Genomic DNA, 10801 nt, shown 5'->3' with positions numbered 1-10801 from the left:
AATGTAGTCAATCTAACTTTGCACTTACTCGTTTAGGAGTTAAAGATGCTTATGTCCTGGAGAGCGGACACAGTTGTCTTCGGCAAATTCTTCCAGGCGTTGTCTGTGGTCCCGACAGGAGAGAGAGAGAGAACAGCCAGTAGACTGTGTTCACCACCGTCTTTCTTGAAATAATGCGTCCCTATTTATACGAGGAGCCACCTTCTTGAAGGTAATACAATCGATTTCGAGTGGGTGGTAAAGCAATGTTGACATCTTGCAATTTCTTCCAGTAGCATTCGCTCAGTTTGGCATGCGCCCCTCCTTTACGCACCAAAACATCTTCAGTTGTAGCTCAACAGGACGATTCAACTCCACATAAAACTAACCCTCTAGAGCCAGAGCAATGCTTGAACATTTAAAAAACAGCTCCAATTACATTTTCATTGAAAAAAATAAATAATAAACTACAAAGACTTTGGCGCGTCAGCGCGCAAGGAAATAGTTTTCCAAGTGAACCAACTTGTTGGATGTTGGATGCAGAGAAGAGAGGAATCTGTGGGCCTGTAAGCTTCTAGCTGACCTGTCAGCGTGCCGATGTGTTTGTTCACCAATGTCCAAGTCTTGTGACCGCCTAAGCGCTGCAGAGAATGCGCCTCCAGGAGCAGCCATCCGGTTGCTTTCCGCCTTTACTGAACCGACATCTGTAAATGAGATAGAGATGTTAACAATTGTGAAATTCAAGGCTACATTAACGGAACAAAAATACATTTGAAAGGAGGTCCAAAAAGTTAGTGGAGTGCTGGTCCCCCCTTTAAAGACAATAACAGTAGTTCAAGCGTAATGTAAACGAGTGTAATGGGCTAATTAATTCATGTATGAAGTCTGCAGATTGGTTCATAATTGCATTTTTCATTCATAGTGGATATTTATAAGGGTAGAGCTTCCTTAATATCTATAATAACTGTAATATGTTAATGGCAGCCATACACCGCATTTGTATTCATTCCATTACATTAAGCACTATGTTCGCGTAAAAACGCATCTTTACTGACAGACTTAAGTGTCTGTGCTGTGAATCCACAGGAAAGACGTCACCTAGTGGAGAGTTCGTGTGGTTGAAAGAAGCTGTAGGCCATGGCCAGTTACTACCTAACGTGCAAATTCTTACGTCCATTAATGATTTCCTTTAAAAAGGTAAGGAAAAACCCAAAGGGTAAATTATTGTTAGGCTATCGCGTTGTTGTTGTTCTTCATCTTCTTCTTTTTCTTCTTCTTCATCTTTTTCCTCTTTCTTCTTCTTCTTCTTCTTCATCTTTTTCTTCTTTCTTCTTCTTCTTTTTGTTCTTCTTCTTCTTCTTAAAAAGTTTCCGCCATGATTTCAGCTAATTAAACGGTCCAAATATAGGTAAATGAGTCTACTTCCTGGAGTACTGTTACCATGGAGACGGGCCAAGCACTATGTCAGCTAGGGGAAGCTGTGTCCACTGTAGCTAACATTGGTTTACTTTCACACTCGGGAACTTGTTCGGATATTTGATAATTAACACTGAAAACCTGTTATTGTCTCTCGAGGCTGATGTCTCAAAGGTAAACTTTGCAGCCACCGACGTTATCACTGTAATTGTATAACGTGAGCCTAGCCAGCGGTTACACATTTTAACGTTAGCTTGTCGTCAACTTTAACTTAGCTAGCCAGCTGGTTTCACGCTAACAGCATTAGCAATGTTGAAGCAAAGTTACAATACAATGCATCTCTTGAGCTTGATTATTTTTCTGTGACTATGATATCACCTGCTTAAATTGTAATGTATTTGTTCTTGACTACCATTTCCCAGCTTGGCCCTCAGCTCATCATTATTTACACTTTTGCAGGAAATACAACCAGCTATGGGCAAATGTCCATTTGGAGCTGAGCCGTCTGCTAACTGAGGAACTGCCTGCTGAGCCCCCTCGCCCAGAAAAGGACAGGGTAGTGTTCTTCCAGCGTCTGGCCATGCTTTATGTGCGCTACATCCAAATCTTCAGACAGCTGGAGAAGGTGTATGACCAAGTGGTCCACCCACAGAAGAGACAACTTATTCGGGTGATTCTCGATGGTGTGATGGGGAGGGTGTTAGAGCTGAAGAATGAAATGGTGGAAAAAGAGTTCTCAGAGTACCACTACATGGATGATGTCCTTCACGACTTGAAGCTCAAACCTGTAAGTTTGATTTTTTTAGAGCAACATAATTATATTGGCTTTTTCTCAGAAGGCATTGACATTTATATGGGATGACTCTTCAGTAATGACAAAAGTCGACAGCTGTTTTCTTTGTTGTCACTCTAGGCAGACCTTGAGATCCCTATCCCTCGCTATTTCATCAGTGAGCGCAGCAAAGAATTCCAACAACGAAAGACGATGCTGACAGATATCCTTAAAATGGTGGAGGATACTGAAAGCCCAGAGGTGAGTTGAAAAGTAGCCACATCATGGTAAACTTGAAATTTCCTGAATTAATTGTTCATTTTACTTATGATTTAATTTTGTTACATACAAAAAGTTATCAGGATAAAAGTTTAACACATATGTGTTTACCTGGAAAGCAAAAATCATTCATTAATTAAGTGTTATATTTAATGAATCATTGAAAAGCAGAAAAATATATCCATTATTCTGACTTCTTTTTACTATCCCTACAGCCTCTAAAGGCCAAGGACATGAGTCAAGAGGAGGCCCTGAAGATAATTCAAGTGGCAGAGAGGGCCCGCCAAGGTCGGCTGAGGGCAAAGTTGAATGAAGAGAGCAGAAATATGAACAGGATGTACAGCTCAAAGGACTCTGGGACAGCTGACATTGAGTTGGCCTCCGTTTGTATTCAGAAGGTCCTTGTTATTATATGATCCTACATGCCACTTTCTCTGCCTCGTTCTTTGGCCTGTGTCAACTTACTACAGAAAGACTTAGTTTGATGTGACTTGCAGGTGTGGAGGGGTTACATACAGAGGAAGAGGGCAAAGATTGCTCGGGATGAAGAAATGACTTTTCTGGGAATGGTGAGTACCGTGGGCCATTAGTTTTGCTAATCGTCTTAAACTGAAAAAAATGCATCCGCGCCTTTTCACAAAATTAGCAGTGCCTCTAATGAAACTGATCTAAAAGCTGAATGATATGTGTTCTTTCAGATCTTATGCCATCCCCTGTCTTATAGATCATGTCTCCCCTGTCTCATACACACATAATTAGATTTTTTGAAAACTTTTTTCTGTTTAAAAGGAGCAACTGTATCATGAAATTAAATTCAAATTATTATACTACTTTGTTCAAGTGATTTTTTCACGCCTGAGTCAGCACCAGTCACTGTGTCTCTGGTCAGCTGTCGTGTTTTCGGCTTCCAGTCAGCTTCACTTCTACAGTGAATATACGCATAAATTGTGCAAATGTGTGACATCGTGACATAGTGTGATGTCAAGGAGTTGCAGAATCAGCAGCGGGACTACTGACAAGGTGTTTTAGTCATTTCAGTGTTCTAGTTTTTAACATGTAAAGTATTTTTTATCACTCCTGTGTTAGGCCATGGATCCAAAATACCAGGTGCCACTCCCTGCAGAAATTACTGCTCAGGCCATTGAAGCTTCATTGCGCATCAAACAGGAGGAGTACGAGGATGACTATCAAAAGTCTGTAGTGGCTGTCACAAACAAAATACGGGACGTGGAGGGTGATGACATCAGCAAGACCATGAAAGACCAGATCCAACAGTGGTTCATTGAATGCCGGTAAGGTGACACAGAGGACCTCGTTGTGATATTTGTTATTTCAGTGGAACATTTTTACATTTTTTACATTTTTATTGAAATTAATCAAACAGTTGTGTTCTCTTCTGTTTGGTTGTTTTCTAAATAGTGATGCTACGGGATCGTTCCCAGACTACCCGGATGTAGAGGACGGAGGCTCGGCCCTAATCTTTGCTGAAAAGGACCCTCAGCAGGTAAAATACACCCTGAGACAAAACTCTGACTTATTGCATAATTTTTACAGTAATTTGCAGAAGGAGAAAGATGTTTGTTGTGCCCACATTTTTTCAGTTAATGGAAGAAATAGCTGCAAAGGAAGAAGAAGATTCCAACAACAAACCAAAAGGGAAGGAGGAGAAGAAGGAAAAGGGTAAAAAGGACAAGGGGAAGGATGAAGAAGAAGAAGTAAGGGCTCAGAGTTAAATTAATTCAATATAACATTCAGTAAATTCTGTTGATGTTGATAAAGACTGCACATTCAGTGAGCCACTGTAATGTTATTCTGTACCACAGGAAGAGGAAGCAGGTTTGAAGATGCTGCCTTCGGCTTTTCTGCCAGACTTGGAAGTGGGAAACAAAACCTTTGTAGGTATGTTTAAATTGAAAAAAGGTCAAGATATCCGGCGGCTAGTCAACACTTCACATTTCACACAGTTCACATTCAGTTGAAAACCAGATTTAATATGTAATACTCACTCATTTGCATAGATAAAGTTTAGATTGAATGTTTTTCATCCCTCAGATTTTTGGAAAACCCGCAATGAGTCCAGAAACTTCAACCAGAGGCACGAGGTGGAGCTGATCCAGGAAGAAAAGAGGAAAGATGTTGAGACAGAAATCCGACTACAGGTGACGCTGACCACACAGAACACGATACATTTTAAAGCATGACATATTCTAAAGAATACATGTTAGGAATTTAACAACAAAACTAAAAGGAAATTGGGCATTGATGCTGTAATTTAAACAATTCAATGTCTCAGTCATTGGTGATTAAAACTGATAACAGCACCACCTGTAGTAGCACTCATTGTTCTGTGCTGCTTGTATCAGGTAGATGAGCAAATGAGACAAAAGCTGGCTGAATGGAAGCTGGCTGTGGATAAAGACAAGGGTGGTAAAACCAAAGGAATTGCCAAGGTAATGAGTGAAATACAAATAACAAGCCACACACAGTTTACATTGGTTACCTTGAGCTATGTCCTCATATTTATTTGACTTTATAGAAAAAGAAAGGATCTAAGAGTGGGAAGAAGAAGAAAAAGGAGAAGGATTTGACATCTGATAGGTGAGTTCACACAGAGGATGCAGTTATAAAAAATTGATTTTCAGTACAGAACTGAGTTGTATGCGCTGGGGAAAACGATTACATCATGTTTTCACATCTGCTAGGACTCTTGAGTCTCTGTGCCAGGAGCTGGTGGAAAATGGCTTGTTGAAACAGGCAAATAATGTTAGGCTGCAGGATTACTTGGGTAAGTTTTTGTATATTGCTCGTGTTTACTGGTGTGCCATTTTTCACAACTGTTCCTGTGTTTTATGATGATAATTGTATGCGAGCTTTTAATCTGATCGAGCACTTACAATTGATCACTGCAACTTTCAAGGTAACTAGAAACTATGTAGTGGTGATGTGCTGCCCTCTACTGGATTGTGACTGCCAAAACACAATGATCACAGTGAACGTTTCCTTTTACTCAGCACATTAATCTTTGTGGTAGTGGTGTTCTCTCACTATGTAGATTACTAACTTTTGGTCTAATAGTTGTTCCATCCTGTTCCTAGGTGACTATAGCTACCTTGGCACCACACTGAGGCAAAATGACATTGAGCCCATGCCATCACTGTCAGATGTGCGGCAGGTCTTATCTCTGTATGCAATTTTACCATTAGGTATGAAAGTTATTCAAGTCATATTTTAAATAAATATATACAAAAATATTGTTTGTGGTTTGAATACAATATGTGTGTTGTCTGCAGGCTCTCAGGTGGTACATGAGAAGGCTCCTCTGATAAAAGCCATCCTGCTGGCAGGGCCGGCAGGTGTAGGTAAGAAGATGTTGATCCATGCAATCTGCCAGGAAACAGGTGCCAACCTGTTCGATCTGTCTCCTCTGAACACGGCAGGAAAGTACCCAGGCAAGAGCGGCCTCGCCATGATGCTTCACATGGTGTTTAAGGTAACACACTGGTATTTGATAGACTCTAGTGCCTTTGTCATTTAAACATATAATGATTCCCAGGGTTTTTGAAGTAACTGCTCTCAAAGCAAATAAGTCACTTATTTCTTTGAAGTCATAATCCTCACCTTCAAAATGTAAATGTAAACCTAATCCAACCTAAATGCTTAATGCTGTAAATCACACATAATCAAAACGCAGTGACTATACTCCCACTGTAGGTTGTAGTATGTGGGGCAGTATGGTGTCATGTTATACCTAGCACTATTGATTAAGTTTATATTTCATGCTAAGCTTAGTTAAAAATGAGGAATGTTATGCAAGCGCCTCTTGCAGGTATTTACATTTTGGCTTAGCCAGGAAGTAAAAAATGCAGCTCTTCATAATCATCTTTGCACAGGTTGCAAGATTGCTACAACCTTCCATAATATGGATTGAAGACACGGAAAAAATGTTCTACAAGAAAGTTCCCAAGGAAGAAAAAGAGGTATGTCTGAGCAAGATAAAAGCTGAAAGACATTATTTTGTTTAAAGCTCAAATATTGTAGAAAGTGAGATTTTCAATCAGAAACTGTGGCTTTAAAGGAGCTGTCAAAAATTCTATAAGGTTGTGATGCCACAACTATACATTCACCGCCCTCAGCCACGCCCCTCAGCACAGCCATGGTTGCAATAACACCGGCAGTGCTGATGTTCAAACACGGTGCTAGTTAGCTCAGTAAGCCGTGCAGCTCGCACAGGACTTCAGCAGATATCTCTGCAACTCAATTCATAGATGTCTTTGACACACAACAAAACTGTTATTGTTGTTCTGATATTCTAATTTTTAGTTATATATTTTTCGATGTTAAACCTTATATTCTCACATATTGCACCTTCAAATGTTTCATCTATTTGCTTGTACACAGTTGGATCCCAAACGCTTGAAGAAAGACTTGCCCAAGTCTCTCAAGTTGATCAAAGGAGAGGATCGAGTCCTGATCATAGGAACAACTAAAGACCCATCAAGTGCTGATATCAAGTCACTGTGCAAAATGTACAGCAAAATCATCCTCATCCCGAGACCGGACTATGGCTCAAGATACAGTAAGAATTTTTGAAAATATATTATGTTAATGACATATTTGGTTGTGGGTGTGAAAAATTGACCTTTGACTCTGCCTTCAGTCTTGTGGAAGCAACTGATCAAAAAGCAGGGAGGTGAGTTAACCAGAGCACTGGACCTCAGCTCTCTTGCGAAGATTTCTGATGGCTACACGCCAGGTCACATGGTCCAGGTGATACAGAGTACTATCACCAAGCGTCGCATCCTACAGCAGGCAAACCGGCCACTGAGCGCTGCTGAGTTTGTTGCTCCATTAGCCAAGATTGACCCTGTGTTCCAGGACGAAGAGGAGGCCCTTAAAGTACAGTGGATATTTCATATTTTGATTCTATTGCATCTTTATGATTGAACAATGCTTTGGCATATTTTCTTTTTTTAATATGATGATATTTGTTTAATTTATACTTTTATTGTTATTTTTCTTGCATATCATTAGAACTGGTATGCGAAGACGCCCTTGGGAAAGAAGAGGATTAAAGCTGCCACCGGAAAGGAAGAAGAAGAGGCACCAGCTAAAGGAAAAGATGTAAAAAAGAAGAAAGGGAAAAAATAAGTTTGTCATAATGTATTAAATATGTCAGTTGTCTTATGATATATTTCCCCTGAAAAATAAATCAATTAAATTAAAAGCAGGCATTTTGTTTCTTTGGTGTATCTTTTTTTGTGGGGGCTGTCAGGTTCGTATTAGAGGATGCAGCAGAAATGGTGAGCAGTGAAATGCCCACACCAATATCTGATGTAAGAAAATATAATACAGTATCATGATGAAATGGACCTGAAAAAAAGACAAAGCCAAAGCTCCCATACTTCAAATAGGACTTTGTATAGTCTATAAGGAAGGGTGCTAACTCCTGTTTTGTGACATTCACATTAAGATTTCCTCTAAGTAGATCTATGTGAACATTTTGTCCAAAGCTAAATATCCATTCTATATCTGCACTTATTACAAATTAAATCTCTGGATTTTGTTTCAGTTCTGTGTTTGCTTAATGTTTACTTTAGTACAAACATACTCTTGCATGTGATTATGTTTGGAGGTGATCCTCTATATGACTGATCCTTTCACCTCAATATGTTTATGTCAATTTGCAACCAAAGTACAAATTCTATATGACTATAAGCTGGAATACTTTTAATGACCGGGCTCGGGGGTGAGAGATGCCTATAGTTATCATACACAAGGCCACACTGTAATTAGATATGGCAAGACTGTCTCTTTTATTCAGTCAAGGGCATCTAAAGTTGTTCTACTGTATAGCTATGGCTGCCTTGCTATGACACATTCTACATTTGGTGAAAAACCCCCACTAATATTATGGTGTAACACACGAAACCTGGAGGAAGTGCCTTTTTAAGACACTGCGCTGATGATCAGATGACCACTGTACATCAAATATATATGTTGACCGTCTCTATATTCCTCTATTATGACCGCTGTCAGGTGTAAAGAGTCTGGACCAGAGGAAATGTGACACACAGGAGGGGGGAGTGTTTCCAAACAAGGATCCAGAGGCTTAGGTGGAGTGTTCAGCTGTTTTGTCGAGTTCTAAATTCACTCAACACATCCTCACATTGCCTCGGTTTCTTTAACATTACTCTATTCTTAGCCTGTGTGCACCATCGATAGGATGCTGCGCATGTGAAGGCCCACATTTCAAGACTGTTGGCCGTCTTCACTGTGGTGGGACATGATTTGGGGCCTCTTCTGAATTGACATCCTGTTTTGAAATTACCATAAAAAATCCCCAATTTCAAATCCAATAAAGTTCTGTTGTGGATATGCAAAAAGGCCCTTTGGTGTATCTAAATTTAGTCTTTATCCTTTTCCACTCAAATGTTCCATGAAGCTGTTAAAAGCTTTCGACATCTGTTAAATGAGACTGGTTTGCTTCTGCAGGCCATCATTCCCCTCTCAGTGACGACAAGTTGTTTTTTGTGCCCCAGCAGGACTGCACAGAGATTATCCTGTCGAGTTTCACTGGACTTAGGAGTGCCCGGTGGTGGCACATGGAGCTGTCTGTCAAACTGAGGCGAACACAATGCTGGGTAGTGCTGGCTTTGTTCTGCCTTGCTGTCTGGATAAGGGAACCCCACAAATTTTAACCTTATTGTTGACTTGCGGATAGAACAGAGACACTTTTGGAATAGGATGAGCTAGAGGTGGGTGCATCGACATTTCCCAGCTATGTGAAATTCATATCTGCATTGTTGTTACTTTTAACGCTTTCTTTGTTTTTTGGTCAGATGTCCCTTGTGCCCCAAGTATTGAACTGCACCATTATGAGTAGCAGACCACCTACTAAACCATATCAGTAAATGTCCTTGAAAGGGGAATGCTGATTGGGTGTTCTTTAAGAGGAAATGTGTAGCATAGTATTTTTAATCTTTTGTGACCTTTGAACTGCAGCAGTGGTGGAATCTCCCTGTGGAGATCCATGGACTTTGATCTGTCTAACTTGAGGTTTAGCACACTGACAGATATGGGTCAGTATTTGTAAAGAGCCCGTGATTAAACTACGCCAGCCTCATGATTCACAGAATGTTATACATCTGTCTTGGACCAGTCGTTTTGGTGGAGGAGATCTCAGATCTCTGTGCGGGCAACCTGGTTGTGAACTTGTGCGGACATTGTCATGTGCAGACCTTCACCTACATCCTCCTGCAGCTTTCACTTACTGAGATGCTTTCAAGTAATTTGCACTAAGCTTGTCCCTCACGCCTTCATATACACTAGAAAACCATCACACACACTAAGCCTGTTGTATACATTGTGATTGTTTTCGATAGTTCTGATGCTGGACATGAGTTGCCTCACACCATTAAAGCCAAAGCTATCTTTGCCCTCATACTGACAGAAGGCTATTTTGGAGGTTAGTATGTGGGGAGAGATATGTCAGCTGTTCAGCACTACGCTCCATCAAAGTAAGAAAAAAAGAGAAAGCACTATAGGCTGTCTGCTTTGGGGACTGGGATGCAGCTTGCAGACACGGGCATGCTTTCGTTTGGCTAAACGTTTGTTGTTAATCTGAAAGGCTTTGTGAGAAACAAGACAAGACTCAGACAGATCTGTTGACATGGTGGATCTTTTATCCAGCTCTTTTTTTCAGGTAAAGGGGTTTTGTTTTTTGTTATTGATGTGGCAAGAGGGCACGCAAGGATCTATTCTTTCAAGAAAACACCTAAGTTGAAAGTGGGTGCATTGCTGTGTGTGATCTGATGTGTTCTTGTGCTGTTTTGTTGTTTTTTCTAGTCTTAAAATCTTTGATTGAATTTGGTGTGAATGGAAATTAGATTTAATGGGTGCATGCTGTTTTTCGCTGTAAGCTTTTGTGAATTTGCTCAACTTATTTAAAGAGTTTGTTTTATTTCCATGACATTTATTCATTTCACATGCTGTCTATGGGAGGACCTCATTGGACTTAGAGTTAGATGATGGTTTGCAAATTCTTTGCTGTTGTGTGACGCATTTTAGCTGATAGGTAAGGAGATAGAAGACCCTCCTCTCTGCATACTTAGACAACCCCATGGCTTTAATGATAGTGGGAGGAGCCAGCCGTCGAAAAGCGTTTCATGATCTCACATATCATATCAACTATTTCAGTAATAGGCAGTTCTCATTTGGCCTCTTGTTTATTTTTTAAAGCTTCTCAGTTCAGTGTATTCAGCCTCATAGAGGTGGCATCACAGCTGAGTCTATATTGGTGGTGCTGAGCTCAGCCGAGTGAAGTGACAGAGATTACTCCACTCTTCATTACTGAGG

The 10801-nt window shown here is 40.3% G+C and overlaps 1 protein-coding gene across 1 annotated transcript; it reads left to right on the top strand.

The window, feature by feature from the left end:
* The first annotated feature begins 1511 nt into the window (after nucleotides 1-1511).
* Nucleotides 1512-7594, top strand: LOC141005125 (dynein regulatory complex protein 11). Its single transcript, XM_073476886.1, has 19 exons — nucleotides 1512-1569; nucleotides 1855-2182; nucleotides 2309-2428; nucleotides 2662-2844; nucleotides 2944-3015; nucleotides 3533-3738; nucleotides 3866-3950; nucleotides 4048-4161; nucleotides 4270-4345; nucleotides 4499-4605; nucleotides 4810-4896; nucleotides 4983-5044; nucleotides 5149-5231; nucleotides 5542-5649; nucleotides 5737-5936; nucleotides 6337-6423; nucleotides 6845-7022; nucleotides 7104-7342; nucleotides 7478-7594. The coding sequence occupies exons 1-19, from the start codon at nucleotides 1559-1561 to the stop codon at nucleotides 7592-7594; spliced, it is 2463 nt and encodes an 820-aa protein (XP_073332987.1). The 5' UTR covers nucleotides 1512-1558.
* The last annotated feature ends 3207 nt before the right edge of the window (nucleotides 7595-10801 follow it).

This window comes from Pagrus major, chromosome 11, assembly GCF_040436345.1.
Source record: "Pagrus major chromosome 11, Pma_NU_1.0".
NCBI lineage: Eukaryota > Metazoa > Chordata > Actinopteri > Spariformes > Sparidae > Pagrus > Pagrus major.
The sequence above is the reverse complement of the archived record's forward strand: the minus strand, read 5'-3'. Positions and strand labels throughout refer to the sequence as shown.

What these genes read in the sequence shown, in the direction of transcription:
- LOC141005125 (XM_073476886.1), top strand. An exon ending in ACGACTTGAAGCTCAAACCT is followed by an intron (nt 2,183 to 2,308) that starts GTAAGTTTGATT and finishes TTGTCACTCTAG; the next exon opens with GCAGACCTTGAGATCCCTAT. An exon ending in TAGGCTGCAGGATTACTTGG is followed by an intron (nt 5,232 to 5,541) that starts GTAAGTTTTTGT and finishes TCCTGTTCCTAG; the next exon opens with GTGACTATAGCTACCTTGGC.